Source organism: Nyctereutes procyonoides, unplaced genomic scaffold, assembly GCF_905146905.1.
Source record: "Nyctereutes procyonoides isolate TBG_1078 unplaced genomic scaffold, NYPRO_anot_genome, whole genome shotgun sequence".
Taxonomy (NCBI): Eukaryota; Metazoa; Chordata; class Mammalia; order Carnivora; family Canidae; genus Nyctereutes; species Nyctereutes procyonoides.
In genome coordinates this window covers 15,270,741-15,291,616 of record NW_026575136.1, presented here as the reverse complement: position 1 = coordinate 15,291,616, position 20,876 = coordinate 15,270,741, and the positions used below count along the sequence as shown (strand labels likewise).

General features: G+C 48.9%; 2 protein-coding genes across 15 annotated transcripts in view; one reads left to right on the top strand and one right to left on the bottom strand.

The window, feature by feature from the left end:
* LOC129495446 (low-density lipoprotein receptor class A domain-containing protein 4-like) overlaps positions 1-8,914 on the bottom strand; it is a 387,589-nt gene extending 378,675 nt beyond the window's left edge. For 11 of the 14 annotated variants that reach the window (XM_055302953.1, XM_055302967.1, XM_055302950.1 and 8 more), the window contains exon 1: positions 7,610-7,802. The gene's annotated coding sequence lies outside the window, so the exon portion shown is untranslated. Of the gene's footprint in view, positions 1-7,609; positions 7,803-8,630 lie in introns of those variants that run through there. The other 3 variants (XM_055302951.1, XM_055302956.1, XM_055302955.1) reach the window with 1 other exon arrangement.
* The window catches only part of LOC129495430 (basic proline-rich protein-like), a 66,724-nt gene continuing 46,655 nt past the window's right edge, over positions 808-20,876 (top strand). Inside the window, exons 1-5 of the mRNA XM_055302908.1 lie at positions 808-1,007; positions 1,341-1,510; positions 6,740-6,821; positions 7,205-7,807; positions 8,036-8,223. Coding sequence (XP_055158883.1) covers positions 808-1,007; positions 1,341-1,510; positions 6,740-6,821; positions 7,205-7,807; positions 8,036-8,223 — 1,243 coding nt within the window. The remainder of the gene's footprint in view (positions 1,008-1,340; positions 1,511-6,739; positions 6,822-7,204; positions 7,808-8,035; positions 8,224-20,876) is intronic.

Genomic DNA, 20,876 nt, shown 5'->3' with positions numbered 1-20,876 from the left:
CCATTTATACTACAGAAAACTGGTAATGGCCTCAATGTCCCAAACAGATTTTTTAAGGATAATAATATAACCATAGAGCAGAGTGTCATAGTCATCGGCAGTGGAGCTTTCAGAGAATATCGAAATTACATGAAATAATCTTCAGGATACAATGCGAAGTCTGTAAACATACATATAAGTTCTGCGCATAAAATAAATAAATACATAAATACATAAAAATAAATAAATAAATAATAAATAATAAAAAATAAAATAAAAATAAAAATAAAATTAAAATTAAAAAGAATTTAAAAATAAAATTAAAATTAAAATTAAAAATAATAAAAAATAAATTTAAAATAAAAATAAATTTAAAATAAAAATAATAAAAATAAAAATAATTAAAAAATAAAAAATAATTAAAAATAAAATAAAAATAAAAATAAAAAAATAAAATAAAAATAAAAATAAAAATAAAACCAAGTTCTGTGCATATTTTATAGCAGTAAAAGAACCTAGAAAGAAACTAAACTATTAATGGAGATCTTCTAAAGGTATTGGAATCAAAGACGATTTTAGTCATTTTTATTTCCTTCTTTGTTTCTTTTTCCTTCTTTGTTTCATTTCCCTAATTGTCTTCAGTAAGAAGGTAACCAGGAAAAGGGGGAACTCCAGAGACTAGGTGTGTGACAGTCACTGCAGCCGGGCCTAAAGGACACTGTGAAATAAAGCCAGGCTCTGCAGAGTGGGCATGCTGGACCAGCGGCCGCGGCCCCGCCCCACGTCCACGTCCGAGCTCACGGTGGCAGGGCCGGCCCCACGGGGGCGATGGCGCAGGTGCACCACAGCTGCCGGTGCCGCGAACACAGGCCCTTCCAGAGCCTGCACCACCCCGAGGAGGACGGCGCCCGCCCCCATCCGGGAGGCCACAGGGATCAGAGGCCCCCGCATGGAGGTGCCCCGGCCACCCTGGTCCCCTGGCTGCGCTCAGGGCCGCCGATGGGCTCCTGTTCCCACCCAGCTGCCCGGTCTGCAAAGAGCCGAAGCGCCATCCTGCCAGGACCCAGGGAGCTGCATCTCCCGAGGGCTCCCTGAGGCGCTGTGATTCTACACACCTAGGTTCGTCCAAAATGGCCAATACTTCACAAGAGGTACACGTTGGCATGTGTGGTTGCTTAATCTAGGCCCTTGTGGATCAAAACGGAAAGTCTTAAAGATACTAGTTTTCCATTTACCCCCCCAAATGCGAGAAGCAAAGGGAAATGAACCTGGTAGGACAACGTGCCCTGTGATGAGCTGGATCCTTCTGGTGAACAACCCACGGTGCAGGCCCCGTGCAGCCTCCCCACCCCCAACCGCAGACGGAGGGGCCTTGTCTTCCAGCCCCTCAATGCGCCCCAGCAGGCCCTACGGCTCCAACGGCCGGCGCCCAAACCGGACCGACGGAAGAGGTTTCTGCGGAACGGAGCAGACCTCAGCCAACAGCACGGCTGCCGCTTCCCCGCTTCCTCTGTCTTCCACAGGACTCAAGGTTCAACGTGGACAAAACACAGTCCCCAGTGGCCCAGTTCTCAAAATGAAGGCTCTTGTCGCCGACACAACAGGCCCGGAGAGCAGAGGCTAGAAACAGGAGTGGGGACAGGCGGTGAGGGAGGCACGGCCAGAGCCACAGGTCAAGGCAGGGAGGGACGAGAGGCGCCTGCCGTCGGAGCAGCCACTGGGACCTGCCCCGGGACAGAAGCGGTGCCACCCACCTTGCTGGTGAGCAGTCCCTGCTGAACCAAGGCCAGCTAGGCCCTGCCTGGGGCAGCCCGGGGTCCAAGCCCAGACCCCAAGCGCGAGAAGGCCAGGGCTGCGTCCGACGCCAGCTTTTTCTCACAGAGGTAAGGCCCCGGGTGATCGGCAGGCTGCGGGGCCTTCCTGCAGGCCGGGGCTGGTGGCAGATGTCACAGCGCTACGCTGAGGACGGAATTAGTTCCTATATGGGCCACACTGAGAACACCTGGCACGCAGTCAGAGCTCTGCAAGCGTTTGGAAGTGCGGCCCCTCGTCTCTGACCGAGTGCCCTCGTGGAGGCCCAGGAGCCCTTCCAGAAGCAGCCTGGCCTCCTGCCGAGGCTCTCTGCTCTGGCCTTCGGGAAGCCGGGAGACTGTACCATGGAAGTGCCCTCCCTGGCCCGGGCAGAGACAGTGGGAGCAATGCCCGGCTCAGTCCCCACCAGTCCGAGGCCCGGCCCATTTCTGAGAATGGTGGCTGTGCACGGAACTGGCCAGCCACAGCCAGGAGCCTGCCACCCTGCAGACCCAGGGGCAAGGAGGCCGCACACCGACACCCCGGGTCCTGGCCGGGACCTCTCCCCGGGGCAGACAGGAGGGACCCTTTTTGCAAAGTGCATGCAACGGCTCTACTCTGCAGAGACATCCTGGGTCCATTCAGGATGAGGACACGCAGATGTCGCTCACACCCACCCGATTCCTGACCCTAACGTCCCTGGAGGAGTCCAGCCCCGAGTCCCGTCTGCAAAGAGAAGACCAAGTCATTTGGCAGGGGCCCAGTTTAGGAGGCGGCTTTGTAATACGAGCAGCGTGTCCGCTAACAACCAGAGTGAGACCATTAAGTTCATTACACCTGTCACTGTGCCAGCTGACGACCCAGACTGCCGGAGATGAAAGCACATTGTGCCCAAGGAGTGCCACCCAGCCCCCTCCCGGCGCAGCACGCACACACTTATCTCAGACAATTTGTTCTCCGTGCCTGCACCTGCGCACGAAGAACGCAACCGTAAACAGCTTGGAACTTGGCTTTGAGAAAACTCAGGCTGGGGCAGCTGAGAGCCAAGTTCGGCTTTGTCTGCAGCAGGTCGGGGGCGGAAGACTAGGTGCCTGCCCCCCACCCCCCCGCCCCACGCACAGCAAGGACTGTGGGGGGCACGGGGGAGGAGGCCCAGCAGAGGAAGGCCGCAGCTGCTCCGTGCATTCTGCTGCCCTGCAGCGCTGCCAAAAATAAAAGCGAGAGACACACCCTTCTCATTTCCGAACCAAGTCACAGAACCGAAGGCAATAGGCGGAGGCCTCCTCCCAGCTGCAGGGACGGCAGCTCCTGGGGCGCAGCGCCTGGACGCCCGGCTGCAGAGTGCACTTGCGGAGCGAGCGTGTTGCAGACAGCGGTAATTTATTTATCCCTGTCATGTAACATTAGCAATCTGTCTGGAGCTTGGCAAGCACCGACTTGCACTGTCATATAAACTGTCTGACAAACTTAAAGTTTCGTAAACGGTTCTCTTCCAGCAGACAATAAAGCATCATAAAAAAAAAAAGAGTTGTCATCTCTTTTTCTGTTCCTTTTCCCTCTTCCTCTTCTATAAAAGGGTTGCGGGGGGAGGGTAGGGGGGGCAGAGAAAAAGAAAGAAAGAAAAGCAGCAACAGAGGAACCTATGCAAACAGAAATGATCCCTTGGCAGGATTCTTAACCTTGAAAGGTTCTCAACATTTTTCCAGTGCCAAGTAAATGAGTTAAATAAGTGGATGGGGAAGGGGCGGTGTGGTGGGGGTCAATCGTGAGAGGGTACAGAGCAAAACCCGCAAAACAAAAGTACAGTCGTTAAAAATTAATAAAGGGTGTGGACATCAGCTCCCCACCCCCTTCTGCTCATGGGGATTTGAGCCAGACATTCTGCATCCTCATTAAGTGGTGTCTGGCAGGCTGCCGGAGTTTTAGTGGGTTCTGGGAATGCCAATATATTAACCAGAGGACTTTTTGCATACCCTTTAGAGTTTTTATTCTAGAAAAGTCAACCATTTGGCACGGCGTAGCCTTATTTTTGTTCGGGAAAGCTGTCAGCTGCCAATCAACATAGAAATCATAGCTGTGTTCTTCGTAATTTCCAAGACCTATCTGGAAAACAAGGCTGGTGGAAAGAAAAGTCCTCGCAGAAACAGTTTAAAAGGCCAAAGTTGCCATTTTTAGTGGAAATTCAAAGAAAAACAATCCGTACTTAAATCACATGGATAGGAGACAACACAAACACTACTTTCAACTCCTCCTATGATAGAGGAAGAAAACAAGAGTAACTGGGAATGCGAATGCAATATTTCTGTAGCGATTAATAGTACAGGTGCTCGGGGTGGTTTGCTTTCGTTGCCTAAAGGTGAAACGAGTAACACGCAAACTGCTCTAATAAAGTGGCGGGTCTTGTGGCCTAAATTCTCAAATAGTAGGCAGAAACTTTACGTTCCTATCTTAAAAGATTCACGTTCCATGCGCGCCCATAATATAGGTCAAGATGTAATTCTAGACTGACTAATCCCATGCAGGCAGAAAGTCACTTTGACACCAGAAAATAATGGCTTCCAGAGTGTTTTCCGAGACAGGAAGAGAGAGAAGGAGGGAGGCAGGAAGGGAGGAAGGAAGGACGGACAAACTGATGGACAGACAGGACAGGAGGACTAGAGGGAGGAAGGGAGGAAGAGGGAGAAGGGACAAAAGGGCAAGTTGGGGCTACATGGCAATCTTGCTACTGTTTACAGTTAATAGTAACGTGTCTACATCAAGCGTGTTTAACATTTCTAAAAACTTTCCAGGTTAATAGGGAAATAGGGAATAATCTCTTTGTAGCTGTTGCTCCTTGAGTTTTCGTCCTTTTCTCCTAACCCTACAGACACATCGTGGAAACCCCCTAAGCCTAGATGATTAAACATGAAGAGAAACAGGGCAGGAACCACCAGAAATATGTGACTCGTAAGTGTCACAATAGCACGTGTCCCCGCCGCAGCCCTGAGAGCGTTTGGGCTTCCACAGGACACGCAGAGCAATCCCGTCCAGCCTAGACCGCGGCTGGGCGGCTGGGCGGCCGATGGCTGGGTGAGAGCAAAGGGATCCAGACCGGGTTTACGGGTCCGCACTGGACATCAGGACAGAAACTACCGTCGTGGAGCAAGTCCTTCTCACCGCTGGTCCCCCCTGTCCCGCTGGGGTCGCCCCTCCCGCCGCCCAGATGAACAGAGAGCGTCCCAGGAGCAGCAAGGCTTCCCTGCCTCGCTGTTCAGTCAACCAAGACTGCAGCAGAGTCCCAAACTGTAAACACCTCTGCAGACGGGTCCTCGCTCTCAGCGCCAGGCAAGAAAGCTATTCTTAGAACACGGTCAGCACTTAGGGGGAAATAGTTGTCTATATACGTGTATACCATGGTGGGGGCGGGGGGCAAGGGGAGGCTTAGATTCTCAAATTATGTGCCAACAAATTGGCACAAAATCCCTTAATAAGCAGGTGACACCGGCTGGATTCCTCTGCAGGACTGTGGTCCTGCAAACCGAGCCCCCAAGAGGGTTCAAGAGGCAGCCCTAAAACCCTGTGGGAAAAGTCTTCTCCATAATAAATAGAAACCTACATGAACTAGAACCATGGCCAATAACTGCAAACTCTTCCAAGGGCAAGAGAAGAACGCTAAGAAATTAAAAGGGTCTTTTAAAACAAGGGAGGAAGGTAGCTACAACTCCATTACAGCAAACCCTTTCCGGCATTGGCGGTCTTGGCCCTAATTCCTAACAGTGTGTTCAATGCCGATAGCAAAGAGACTCTCTTAAGAGAACTAAGCTTTCAAACATCATGAGGGATTTACCCGAGTTTTAAAAGGCACTGCTTTGCAAAGGCCACCACCCAGCATTCAAGGGGTGGTAGGAAACCAAATACTGTGATTCAGTAAATGTGCACGGGATAGGACATACTCAGATCTACTCATTCGTCCGTGTAATGAGTAAAGTTTGACCTTATGATCCTCTCCTGAACACAAAGAATATGTTGCAAGAGGACTGTGCAGAGTATGAAGACATATATGAAAGACAGTAAAGTCTACATAAATATTACAAAGGACAGGGATCCCCGGGGGCTCAGCGGTTTAGCGCCTGCCTTTGGCCCAGGGTGAGATCCTGGAGTCCCGGGATCGAGTCCCACATCAGGCTACCCGCATGGAGCCTGCCTCTCCCTCTGCCTGTGTCTCTGCCTCTCTCTCTCTCTCTACATCTATCATAAATAAATAAATCTTTAAAAAATATATATTACAAAGGACTAAATAGCCATATACATGCAGAACACGGCTTGGCGCAACGGCTGCTTCTCAGAGCAGACTCTTCGGAACCTTCCCTGTTAACTCACGGCTCTGTCCAGAAGCTCCAGCAGAGACACAAAATGTAAAACTGTCTTTGTTGGCCAAACAAGTGGAAAGGGCCGTTTTCTTTTAAAGATTTTATTTATTTATTCGTGAGAGACACAGAGATAGAGGCAGAGACACAGGCAGAGACACAGGCAGAGGGAGAAGCAGGCTCCATACAGGGAGCCCGACGCGGGACTCGATCCCAGGACTCCAGGATCATGTCCTGAGCCAAAGGCAGGCGCTCAACCGCTGAGCCCCCTGAGCATCCCAAGGAAAGGGCCGTTTTCAAGAAAAGTTTCGGGGATCCCTGGGTGGCGCAGCGGTTGAGTGCCTGCCTTTGGCCCAGGGCGCAATCCTGGAGACCCGGGATCGAATCCCACGATCGAATCCCACGTCGGGCTCCCAGTGCATGGAGCCTGCTTTTCCCTCTGCCTATGTCTCTGGCTCTCTCTCTCTCTGTGTGTGCGTGTGTGTGTGTGACTATCGTAAATAAATAAAAATTAAAAAAGAAAAAAAAAAGAAAAGTTTCCTAGTCCCAGCCATGAAGGAAGGCGCCAAGGCGCGTGCCAGCCCCAGGGCCCAGAAGGCCGCGACCTCCCCCCACCCCTGCAGGCACCTGCTCCAGCGGCCCTGGACGTGGGCACCTGCGGCTCGACGTGGCGCGCAGCTCAGGCCCAGCACATAGTGGGGCGTGGTGAGCGCCGCCCAGCACATAGTGGGTCGCCCTGAACCTTCAGGTCGGTGACCAGGTAGCGCAGGGACCCCGGGCCGGGCGGGGCGGGCAGCTGACCGCAGAGGAGTCACAAGGAAAGGGAAGGTGTTCACGGGACGCAGAAAAGGAGCAAATCGAAATTACCCAGTTCTGGCTCATTAAAGGACTCTTTGGGGAAAACATTTAAGGATGGAGCCAGCGGACGCCCGCCACCCCCCCGCTTCCTGCTTCCTTCCCCAACAAAGTTTTAGGCCCCGAAGCCTCCTGCAGCTGGGACCGCGCCCCCCACGCCCCGACCCCGACCCCAACCCCGGACCCCGACCGCGGGCCGCGGGGACCCGCTGCGCTCACGCCCCCTCCTGCAGCCGCCGCGCCCGGAGCTCGGGCCCCGGACACGGGGTGGGGCCCCCGCGACCCTGCACCGCCCGCGCCGTGCACCGCCCCGCGCTGTCTGCACCCACAGCCCCCCCCCCCCGCCGGGTCGTGCACGGGCCCCGGACCTACAGTCTGCACACCGCGGCGCCCGGACCCCCGCAAACGCCCCTCGGGTCGCGCACAGCACGCCCTCCCCCTGACCTGCCCCCCGCACTTCCCCGGCGCCCCCAGGGCTCCCCGCAAACCCCGCCCCCCGCCGGGTCCCGCAGGCCCCCCCCGCGCTGTCTGCCCCCCGCACGCCCGCAGCGCCCCGGGCCCCCGCAGCCCCCCCAGCCGAGCACGGCCCCCCCGACCTGCGCCCCGCGCTCCCCCGGGCCCCGCCCCCCCCCACTGACCTGCTCTCCCCGGGCCGGGTCCTCGCAGCCCCCGGGGCGGGCAGGGCGGTGCGGTCCTCCCGGCCCCGAGCGCAGCCGCCGCAGGACGCCCCGGGACGCCGCCGGCCGCGGGGGAGGCGCGGGGCTGGGCGGCTCGTGGGCCCGAGGACCCCCCGCCCGCGGCCGAGACCGCTACCGCTGCCCCTGCGCTCACCTGCGGCCCGGGCGGAGGGGGGAGAGGGGAGGGGAGGGGGGAGGGAGGAGAGGGGGGAGGGGAGGCGGGGGGCGGGCCCTTTAAGAGGCGGCCTGACCCCGGCTCCCCGCCCCCGCGCCCGCCCCCGCCGGGGCCCTCCCTGCGCGGGATCCCCGGGCGCCCCGCAGCCTCCGGGCCGAAGGGGGGGGAAGGGGGGAGGGGGGTAGCCGCCTGCCCCGGGGTCCCGCCTCCAGGACGGCGTCCGCCTCCCGCCCCGGCCCCCTGCGCGGCGGAGACCCCGACCCGGACCCGGACCCGGACCCGGACCCGGAGGGACCCCGACGGACCCCCGCCCCGACCCCCGCCCGGACCCCAACCCTAATCCGGCTCCACCCCGACCCGACCCCTTCCGCTGCGGAGACCCGGCGGGCGGCCAGGCTGCGTGGGGCGACCGCGACCCCGACCCCGGCCCTGACCCCGCCCCCAACCCCGCACCAACCCCGGCCCCGCCCCCCGCAGGACCCCGACCCCGCCCCGGCCCCCGCAGTCGGGGCGCAGGCGGCCCGGGACCCCCGACCCACAGGGAGGCGCACGGCCTGGCGCAGGGGGCGCAGCGCGGGGCCGCGGGGTTAGGGACCCTCCGCCGGGGGGTGGGGGGGATGGGCGCGCACCTGGGCTGGGACCCGACGACCCTCCCTCCTCAGGGACCGCGTCCCGCTGCGCGGAAGGGGCTCGGCCTCCCGGAGCGCGCCCAGGAGCCCGGGGCTGCTTCACCCAATTTTAGAACATTCCCCTCTGCCCAAGCTGGCCCCTCCCCCCGCCCCCCCGCAAGCACCCGGGGATACTAACCTGGGGCTTCAGGCAGGACCTGGGAGACGCACAGCTAATCGCATTAATTTTCAACTTCGCGTCGTGTCAGAGAAGAGAATCGCTTGAAATCTATGAATGATGTGTCAGTGACATTTTAGGGAGCGAGATGGAGGCTCATGGCAGCTTCCCCTAAAGAGCTGGGGCCGCCCCATCCCGGTGACGGCTCCGGAGCACGACCAGCCCTCGCTGATGCCACAGCGGCCCACCGGGTGGACCCCATGCACAGGAGCTGCAGCCGCCACTATCCCGTTCTGCAGATGACAGGGTGGAGGCCATAAAGATTCAGTCGCCTGTCCCCACACCGCAGACATGGGGCTTAAATTCCTGGCTAGTGTAAAGTGTACGCGTGCTGCCACCTACCTACAGCAGCTTCCACTCCCAGGTCAGTGAGGCTGGGCCCCAGCGAGGGGGCACCTCCGAGGAGGCCCAGGTCCCAGGCCCGCAGGTGACCTTTAGCCCGAGGACACCTTTAAACCTGCTGCTACGGTAAACTTTTATTAAATGAGTAGTGAGCTAAGTGTTGAATACGGGTTATCGGAACCTGACAAACCTGGACTTACTAGTTAAGATTTCATGGACATGAATGCACACCACACTAACAGCAGCTCCCATGCTATAGGGTTGAAGAAACTGTGATCTTGCCCTCTTCGGGTAGAAAGAAATAGGACTTTTTCCTTTAAAAAAAAAAAAAAAGATTATATTTATTTATTCATCAGAGATCCAGGCAGAAGGAGAAGCAGGCTCCCTGCGGGGAGCCCAATGTGAGACTCGATCCAGGGACCCTGGGGTCACGCCCTGGGCCAAAGGCAGACCCTCAACCACTGAACCACCCAAGCGTCCTTGACTTTTTCTTTCTAATTGACAAACTATCCATGGACAATGAAGAAGAAAATGGTTTTTTCTAAGACCACAAAACAATTTATTTTTCTACTTCAACTGTGCATGATTTCCTTGTGTTTAATTTAACCCTTTTATTTTTTTAAGATTTTATTTCTTTATTTCAGAGAGAGAGAGAGAGAGAGAGAGAGCATGCGCCTGCACCAGCAGGGGGAGGGGCAGAGGGAGAGGGGAGGAGGAGCAGGCTCCCCACTGAGCACGAGATGTGGGCCCCATCCCAGGACCCTGGGATCATGACCTGAGCTGAAGGCGGCCACTTAACTGACTGAGCCGCCCAGGCGCCCTAACTTAACCCTTTTAAATCGAGAGCTGAGTTTTTAAAGCCTCACTTTTATCATTTATGATGAATCTTAATCTTGCATTGACTGTTCTCGTCTCCTTTAATTTATAACTAGAAACTACACGTCTCTATCTCTATTTCTAGAAAATAGCCATGGGAGAAACCTACCCCTGAGTTCTCCACTTGGTCCTCCCTGTATTTGTTTTCCGTTTTGTCTGTTCCATCTCATACCGCTACACACACGTACACACACATCGGGCAATGGGAGTCTTGGAGGCATTTAGATATATGTTCATTCTCTGTAAAATTCAACACAATCCTACCTGAGCTTTTCCCTGCCCCTTAGCAACCTATCACATACCCTCCGGGGATCCAGACTGCGGCATAGAAGACCCAGACTGTTTAGCTCAGAGCGGGGGAGAATGTGTATCCCCAACCCACAGAACTATGCCTGACCCTCACCCTCACACTGAGGACTCAAGAGAAATTTGCGGAATGAATGGAGCCTGGTATCAGGATAGACAAGTAAATAACAAGATAAAATATCACTAAGTTGGGTGCAAATCAACTGAAAGTGGTTTCAAGGCGTGGGACGTGAGGAACATTCTTTCTCCGTGTAAATCCGTCCCCGCCTACCTGGTCAACTCTTATTCGGTAGACGGTCAGTCATCTAAGGAGACTAAACTAGAAAGGGCAAACACGAGTGGAGAGGCAGTTCTTAGGCAACAGGCTTGAGCAATGGGACGCAGAACGGGCCCTCGGCAGCCACCAGGTTGAACACACACGCGTCCGTCAGGTGACCCCCGCCTCGAAATATCCATGAGCCCTAAGTAACCAAAGGCTACTTACAGCCAGGTACAGTTACCAAGCAAGGGAGAAGTCCATACCTTTCCATCCTCCCCCTTACAGACAGCCCCCCACCCATGGGGTGTCTGGGTAGCTCAGTTGGGTAAGCACCCAGCTCTTGATTTTTGGCTCACATCAGTCACGATCTCAGGGTTGTGAGAGCCAGCTCCTCACGGGCTGTGTGCTGGACGTAGCCTGCTTGAGATGTCTCTCTCCCCACTCATCTGCCCTTCCCCCTGCTCCTGTCCACGGCCTCCTTGCAGACAGCCTCTCCTCTGCTGTCCTGCCCACTGCCCCCTTGAGGTGGACTCAGTAATGCCCATCTCCTTGGTTCTGCCTCAGGTCAATTCTTTTACCACCAATGTCACCAGCCTCTACCCCAATCATTGCCCCACATTTGGGACCTCCCATCCCATCATTTGGTCTCTCCCATCAGTGACCACATTTAGACACCACAATGAACAAATGTTGAAAAAAAAAAGAGTCTGTGGGCCCAACTGACCACAAAAGACATGTGAACCAAAGAACATAATTCTGTTATTTGGATCTCATGCATAACATTGAGATGAAACCTAAGCTACCCAAAAGGATCCTTACTACTCTTTGTACTTTTTAATTTAAATAAGAAATGGAGAGAAGGAAATGAGGTAGAGAAGCTTGCATTGCAGGTTCTTCTGGGGAAGTAAGAGTCCCAGTCTGGAGAAATACTCAGGAGCAGAGTCCATGGATGAGCTCAGCTCCGGGAGACAAGGATCTGTCCCATATTTCTCAATGATGTCATGGGCACGTTTCATCATATTACTCTGCACCATCGGACCGTCTCAGAGTTCGGTCTGTAAACCAGAGGTAATGATTCCTACCTCATGGGGTCTGTTGGGAGGCTGGCCATGTCCCCATCTATATACTTATTACCATCTTTGGGATGCTGCTGTCCTCGTTGCTCCAGAACCCCCAAATTTTACTCCTCTATGGATGTGGGTTTTGTGTGGTAGGAAAATAAGTTTCCCACGACTCTTCTAGATTCTTGACTAAGACACTTTTGTAATCAAAAGACAGATCAACCAGAGAAAAACAAAAATTTAGTAACATGTCAACCCCCCCACCTGACCCCATGTACATGGGAGAGACCCAAGAAAACTGAGTAACTCTCTGAAATGGCCCAATCCATGCCCTCAGATAACACCTCCAGCTAAAGACCAAAGATGCTGGTAGGGGGAAATCAATCATGGGCAGTGACCAGGAAAAGCACAGTAATCAAGGGGAGGGTTGTGATGCACACGTGAGGCCTTGCTTTCTCCATTGACACAGTTTTTGGAGTCACCCTTGTCTTCTAAGTAGAAAGAGAGTGGCGCCCTTACAAATGGAGATTCCTCTTACACATGCAAATGTTTCTTACTAAAGGGTAACATCTGCTTGGTTTTCAAGGCTTCTCTCATGTCTGCTGTTTAAAAAAATAATAATAATCAGCCTAAAATAATCCTTATGCCAAAGAGACATATTTTGAGGTGGTATAGACTGCTTCCCTTGAGTTTAAAATCACAAAAGACAGAACGGAAAATATTTTGCAGGCAACTTCTGCCTTCAGCCTTGCTGCAATACTCTTCCTGGGGAAAGCAAACAGTATCTGTGCTTTCTCCTTGAAGGGCAGGGGGTAGGGTACAAGAAAAGGAAAAATATAGGAAGAAAAAAATGTAAATGATTATTTCAAAGATTATCCATCCAGACAGATTTATGTATGACGTCTATACGTCAGTTGGGGAGAATGATGGAACAATGGGGCACCTGGCTGGCTCATTCAGGGGAGCACGCAACCCTTGATCTCAGGGGTTGTAAGTTCCAGCCCCACATTGGGTATAAAGATTACTTTAAAAAATAAAATAAAATAAAATATTAAATAAATAAATAAATAAATATATAAATATATAAATAAATTCCTTTAAAAAAATGATAGAACAACTCCTGGCCAATGACGCATGAATTTTCTTTTCTTTTTTTTTTAATAAATTAATTTTTTATTGGTGTTCAATTTACCAACATACAGAATAACACCCAGTGCTCATCGCGTCAAGTGCCCCCCTCAGTGCCCATCACCCATTCATCCCCACCCCCCGCCCTCCTCCCCTTCCACCACCCCTAGTTCGTTTCCCAGAGTTAGGAGTCTTTATGTTCTGTCTCCCTTTCTGATATTTCCCACACATTTCTTCCCCCTTCCTTTATATTCCCTTTCACTATTATTTATATTCCCCAAATGAATGAGAACATACAATGTTTGCCCTTCTCTGATTGACTTACTTCACTCAGCATCATACCTTCCAGTTCCATCTACGTTGAAGCAAATCGTGGGTATTTGTCGTTTCTAATGGCTGAGGAATATTCCATTGTATACATAAACCACATCTTCTTTATCCATTCATCTTTCGATGGACACCGAGGCTCCTTCCACAGTTTGGCTATTGTGGACATTGCTGCTAGAAACATCAGGGTGCAGGTGTCCCGGCGTTTTATTGCATCTGTATCTTTGGCGTAAATCCCCAGCAGTGCAATTGCTGGGTCATAGGGCAGGTCTATTTTTAACTCCTTGAGGAACCTCCACACAGTTTTCCAGAGTGGCTGCACCATTTCACATTCCCACCAACAGTGTAAGAGGGTTCCCTTTTCTCCGCATCCTCTCCAACATTTGTGGTTTCCTGCCTTGTTAATTTTCCCCATTCTCACTGGGGTGAGGTGGTATCTCATTGTGGTTTTGATTTGTATTTCCCTGATGGCCAGTGATGCGGAGCATTTTCTCATGTGCTTGTTGGCCATGTCTATGTCTTCCTCTGTGAGATTTCTGTTCATGCCTTTTGCCCATTTCATGATTGGATTGTTTGTTTCTTTGGTGTTGAGTTTAAGAAGTTCTTTATAGATCTTGGAAACTAGCCCTTTATCTGATACGTCATTTGCAAATATCTTCTCCCATTCTGTAGGTTGTCTTTTAGTTGTGTTGACTGTATCCTTTGCTGTGCAAAAGCTTCTTATCTTGATGAAGTCCCAATAGTTCATTTTTGCTTTTGTTTCTTTTGCCTTCATGGATGTATCTTGCAAGTTACTGTGGCCAAGTTCAAAAAGGGTGTTGCCTGTGTTCTCCTCTAGGATTTTGATGGAATCTTGTCTCACATTTAGATCTTTCATCCATTTTGAGTTTATCTTTGTGTCTGGTGAAAGAGAGTGGTCTAGTTTCATTCTTCTGCATGTGGATGTACAATTTTCCCAGCACCATTAAATGAAGAGACTGTCTTTCTTCCAGTGGATAGTGTTTCCTCCTTTATCGAATATTAGTTGACCATAAAGTTCAGGGTCCACTTCTGGGTTCTTTATTCTGTTCCATTGATATATGTGTCTGTTTTTGTGCCAGTACCACACTGTCTTGATGACCACAGCTTTGTAGTCCAACCTGAAATCTGGGGGCATTGTGATGCCCCCAGATATGGTTTTCTTTTTTAAAATTCCCCTGGCTATTCGCATGTATTTTCAAACCATTTACAACTACTAAAATACAGTAAAACGTCCTTAGTCTGTTAAGGCCACAGCAGTTCACAACTTCAGCTTCTGCCTCTGTTTCGGCCTCTTCCGGTGCCCAGTGGCCCCCAAGTAGCCCACACTGGGGCGGAGCATCTCAGGGCTCACCGATGGATGGCAGCTCCCCGGACTTCGGGCATGTGATGCATGACCAAAATCAGAGTGTGGAGTGGCTGCCGCAGCCCCACCCTACTCCATTGCTTTCTTGACACTTGTTCCAGGCAGCTCCCCATTAGGGTGTTAATTATCATGTTTAGGTGTCAAGCACAGTAACTGGCCCAGAACGTATTCCATAAATATGAGATTCCTTTAGTCCTCCTCCTTGCCAGCAGAGACAGGCTCTCCAGTGATTGTGTACCCTGATAGCTTAGCCGTGCTGGAGCCATGCTTCCCAGAATCCCCTTCTTATTGGTGTTCCAGGGGTTGGAATAAATTTCTAGGACCAAGGTGGAGGCACTCCTGCCCTGCGTGCCCCGTCAGCAAAAGGAAAACTTGTCTAAGTTTTGTCTACCTGACCTGAAATGCAGTATATTGAGTCAGCCAGTCCTCAGCTAACAGCCAAAGCTGGGCCTTCTTACCTCAAACAAGCCAGTCAAGTATTTCCCACTTGTTTCTCTCCTTCTTCTTTACACTTTACCCTACAAAAGTTTCTTACCTTTGCCCCGTTTTGCAGTTCTCCAAAAGGAAACTATCCATTTCATGAAATGTTAGAGTTGGTTTATATCACCCAAGTTCTCTTCCTTAATCTTTTTTTTTTTAAATACATATTAGGGATGTGGATACCACCGGTGGCTTAGTTGATCAAGCATCCAACCCTTTATCTCAACTCAGATCTTGATCTCAGGGTCATGAGTTCAAGCCCTATGTTGGCTCACACCCAGGATGGAGCCTACTTAAAAATAAACAAACAAACAAATAAATACAATACAGGTTAGGGATGCTGTCAGAAGAAGTAAGCAGTGGCTGGTCTCCTGCAGGAAGCAGAGGCCAAAGGCACAGTGAGGCCCACACATGTCCCTGACTTGCTGTCTCCCCTACCCCTTTGTCCTGGGTCAGGGGGAATATGCAATAGCCTTGTGGGGAAGGTTGTCAGCCTTTTCTACAGGTCGCCTGTGTCACCGACTTTGAAGGGACGAAAGATAGCCACGATTTCTTTGTCTTTGTGGGCTCCCGGTTGTCCCTGTGTGTGCCAATCTGTCCTTCCTCTTGGCCACTTCCTGGTCAGTTTTCCTACCCACTTTCCAGGCCTGCCAGACCCAGATTCAGTGGCTTCCATGGGCTTCTTGCTATTTCCTGTAATAAATCCTGATTCTGTATCACTTACAGTCTTGTGATCTGACCCTGACTGATTAAGAATCATACGCAGGTGTATCTCCCTGTCTTTGCTTGTTTGAGAGAACATAACCCCCCTCAATCTAGCTTTCCTTAAGGAAAGGAGTCCCCCCGCCAAAAGAATGGGCAAATACTTGAAAAGATACATTAGCAAAGAAGATACTAAATACCAATAAACACATGAAAATGTACTCAAGTCATTAAGGAAATGTAAATTAAAACTATAATGAGGTAGCACACCCACTGGAATGGCAAAAATTAGAAAGACGGACAATTTGAAATGTTCACAAAGATGTGCAACAACTAGAACTTGCATACCCAGCAATTTCACTCCCAAGAGAGCACAAGATAATTTGTGTAAATGTCCACCAAAATATGCATACAAGAATGTTCGTACCAATTCATCCGTTAATATTAAAAAGAAAAAGACTGGGAATAACCCAGTGTCCATCAGTGGGAAAAGAATAAATAAATCGTGGTACACTCCTATAATGCAAGACAACACAGCAGCTTAAGAGTTTTTACACTGCAGGGAGGAGTTAAGGTGGCAGAGGAATAGGGGGCTCTACGTTCACCTGTTCCACGCATTCGGCGAGATAGTTATCAAACAGAACTTTGGGAACTCCACTACAGTGGGCAATGTCCCTGGCTTAACAGTGCTCCGGAGGTGAAGTGGGGCGGAGTCCCGGGGGGGACAGTATGGTCTTAGGGCCCCAGGGGTCACGAGAAGCATAGGGGTGTCTGAGTGGCACAGTTCCCAGGCACAGGAGCAGGGCGGCTAGCTAAAACCACTGAATCCAGGTGCCAGCTTTCTACTGTCTGTTGCTATAAACTGCAAACCACTGCATGCTGGAAGGACTGCTCTCCAAGCAGGAGCCCAGCAAAAGGCAAAAGCGCGAGGACCCCCCCCCCACCCCCGCCCAGAGGAACAGCACAGATCTGTGCCCCAGGAGTCCATAAAATTTGACTCTTGAAACTCAGTTGATTAGCTGAGATAAAAACACTTGGTCACAGGTTAGGTAAACACAGAGCTTGGACAGAAACCAGGGAGTCATTGCTTTGCTGTGAGTAACTCACTGACGAGAGGGAGGTGCAAACTTTCAGTTCCGGGGCTACAGAGTGGAGGCCGCCGACCACTGCTTAGAGCCTCCAGGGAGCAAGACAGGCCCAAGCAGAATTCGAAGCCGCTTGCACTGAGCCTGGCGCCCTGGAAAGTGAAGCCCATTTCCACAAGGGTAAGGGCACACGAGAGGCAGCACAGCAGGGCCCTCCCCCAGAATTCCAGCACAAACAACTGGCTGCCACCAGGTTAACCCATCACAGAGGGCCGCAGCACTTCAGCTCTTATGGAAAATAGTGTATACAGTGTGTAGGGGGTATTTGTTAGGGTTTCAGTATTATTTTTTCAGCTATTTTCTTATCTTTTCAATTCTTTTGTTATTCTTTGTTTATTTTTATATATGTTATTTTTGGTTTCCTTCCATTGTATTTTATTTTATTAACATATGTATATATCAATTTTTCTTTCTTTCCCATTTTCGGATCTAGTTTCTTGTAACAAGAGATGAAAACATGCCCAGCATCTAGTTTTCTGCTTTGTTTTGTTTTCTTTCTTGTTTTGATTTTGTTTCTTTCTGGTTTGTTTTGGATTTTTTTTTCTATTACCATTGTTCTTATTGTTGTCTTTTCTCTTTCTTTCTTCTATTCTTTTCTGAACAAAGTGACAAAATGGAGAAATTTGCTCCAAAGAAAGAACAGATGTAATACTCACTGGTAGGGATTTAATCAATATGGATATGATGTCTGAATTAGAATTTTAAAAAGAAAATTACAAAGATACTAACTAGGCTAGAAAAAAGCATAGAAGACACTAGAGAATCCCTTATTGTAGAAATAAAAACTAAAATCTAGTCAGGCTAAAATTGAAAATGCTATTACCAAGATGCAGTCCCAAATGGAAGCTATGACAAGGATAAACAGACACCAAAGACAGAGACATAGGAGATAAAATGATGGACAATAAGGAAGCTGAAAAGAAGAGAACAAGACTACTACTGGATCATGAAGGGAGACTTGGAGAAATAATATATGGATAATAGGAATCCCAGAAGATGAAGAAAGGGAGAAAGAGGCAGAAGGTTTCTTTGAACAAATGATAGGTGAGAACCTCCCCTAATCCGGGGAAGGGAACAAGCAATCAAGTCCAGTACGAACAGAAAATCTCCCTCAAAATCAATAAAAATAGGTCAACACCTCAACATATAATAATGAAACTTGCAAATGTCAAAGATACACAGAATCCTAAAAGCAGCTCAAGACAAGAGGCCCTTAACCTAGACATATAAGGCTGGCAGTCTTCAGAGACCGGGCAGCCAGAAAGGATTGACATGATATATTCAAGTTGCTACATGGAAAGAAAATGGAGCCAAGAATACTTTATACAGCAAGGCTGTCACTCAGAAGAGAGGGAGAGATAGAGTTTCCTGAGCAAACAAAAACTAAAGGAACTTGTGAACATTAACCCAGCCCTACAAGAAATATTAAAGGGGGGTCTTTTGAGCAAAGAGAGCCCGAAAGCAACAAAGACCACAAAGGAATAGAGACAAATCTACAGGAACAGAAACTTTCCAAGTAATTCAATGGCACTAAATTCATATCTTTCAATAATGACTCTGGATGTAAGTAGCCTAAATGCTCCAATCAAAAGACATAGGGTATCATCATGCATTAAAAAAAAAGACCCATCAATATGCTGCTTACAAAAGACTCATTTTAGAACCAAAGACATCGAGAGATTGAAAGTGAGGTGGCACAGAACCATTTATCGTGCCAATGGACATCAAGGAAAAAGTTGGAGTAGCCCTCCTTCTCAAACCAAAGACTGCAATAAGAGATGAAGAAGGACACCCTATCATATTAAAAGGGTCTATCCAACAAGCAGATCTAACAATTATAGATACTTATGCCACTAACTTGGAAGCAGGCAAATACAGAAACCAGTTAATCACAAAATTAAAGAAAGTCATTGATAACAATACAATAATAGTAGGGGAATTTAACACCCCACTCAGCAATGAGGACACCATCTGAACAGATCAACAAGAACACCAGTCCTTTGATTGACCCACTGGACCAGATGGACTTCACAGATATATTCAGAACATCTCCTCCTAAAGTCCCAGAATACACACTCTTCTCAAGTGAACATGGCACATTCTCCAGAGATCACATACGGGGTCACAAAACAGATCTCAACTGAGATTATACCATGCATATTTTCAGACCACAGTGCTTTAAAACTTGAAATCAACTACAAGAAAAACTTTGGAAGGAACACAAATATGTGGAGGTTAAAAAGCATGCTGCTGAAGAATGAATGGGTCAGCCAGAAATGAAAGAATTTAAAAAATACATGGAAGCAAATGAAAATGAAATCACAACAGTTCAGAAATTTTGGGATGCAGCAAAGTGCGGGAGAGGTAAGTGTATGGCAATACAGGCCTTCCTCGAGAAACAAGAAAAGTCTCAAATACACAACCTAATCTTGAACCTAAAGGAGCTGGAGAAAAAAAAAAACAGCAAATAAAAAAACCATAAATCCAGCCAGGGAAGAGAAATAATAAAGAGTAAAGCAGAAATCAATGATATAGAAATCAAAAACCAGTAGAACAGATCAACCAAACTTGTTCTTTGAGACAATTAATAAGATCGATAAACCCCAAGCCCGGCTTATCCAAAAGAAAAAAGGACCTGAATAAATAGAATCACGAATGAAAGAGGAGAGATCACAACCAACACTGAAGAAATACAAACAATTCTAGAGAGAATATTATGAGCAATTATATGCCAGCAAAGGAGGCAATCTGGAAGAAATGGATGCATTCCTAGAAACATAAGCTACCAAAAACTGAAACAAGAAGACACAGGAAACCTGAACAGATCCATAACCAGCAATGATTACTGATTCAATCAGTAATCAAACATCTCCCAAAACACGAGTCCAGTCTGTATGGCCTCCGAGCAGAATCCTACCAAACATGTAAAGAGAAATGAATACCTATTCTCCTGAAGCTGTTTCAAAAAACAGAAATGGAAGGAAAACTTCCAAACTCATTCTATGAGGCCAGCATTACCTTGATCCCAAAACCAGACAAAGACCCCACGAAAAAGGAGAATCACAGACCAATATCCCTGATGAACATGGATGCAGAATTTCTCACCAAGCTACTAGCCAATAGGATCCAACAGTACATTAAAAGGATGATTCACCATGACCAAGTGGGATTCATTCCTGGGCTGCAAGGGTGGTTCAACATCTGCAAATCAATCAGTGTGATATACCACATTAATCAAAGAGAGGATAGGAAGCCTATGGTTCTCTCAATAGATAGATGCAGGAAAAGCATTTGACAAAATACAGTGTCCTTTCCTCATAAAAACTCTGCAGTGTAGGGATAGAAGGAACATACCTCAAAATCATAAAAGGCATATCAAAAAACCCACAGTGAATATCATTCTCAATGGGGATGACAGGGATGCTCACTCTCACCACTGTTGTTCGACATAGTACTAGAAGTCCTCGCCTCAGCGATCACAGAACAAAAAGAAATAAAAGGTATACAAATTAGTAAGGAAGAAGTTAAACTTTCACTCTTCGTGGATGGCATAATACTCTACATAGAAAATCCAAAGGACTCCACCAAAAAATTGCTAGAACTGACACAGGAATTCGGCTAAGTCATGGGATACAGAAATCAATGCACAGAAGTCAGTTGCATTTCTACACACTAATAATGAAGCAGAAGAAAGAAAAATCAAGGTATTGATCCCATTTACTATTTTATCCAAAAGCATAAGATACCTAGCAATAAACCGAACCAAAGTAGTAAAAGATCTATATTCTGAAAACTATAGAACACTTATGAATGACATTGAGGAAAACACAAAGAAAGGAAAAACATTCCATGCTCATGAGTTGAAACAACAAATACTGTTAAAATGCTTATGTTACTCTAAGCAATCTATTCATTCAATGCAATCCCTATTAATAAAATACCACCAGCATTTTTCACAGAACTTTGTGTGGAAACAGAAAAAAAAATCTTAATAGCCAAAGAAATGTTGAAAAAGAAAAACGAAGCTGGAGGCATCGTGATTCTGGACTTTAAGCTCTATTAGTCATCAAGGCAGCATGCAACTGGCACAGCAGCAGACGCATAGATCAATGGAACAGAACAGAAAACCCAGAAATGGATCCTCGACTCTATGGTCAACTCATCTTTGATGAAGTAGCAAAGCATACCCAATTGAAA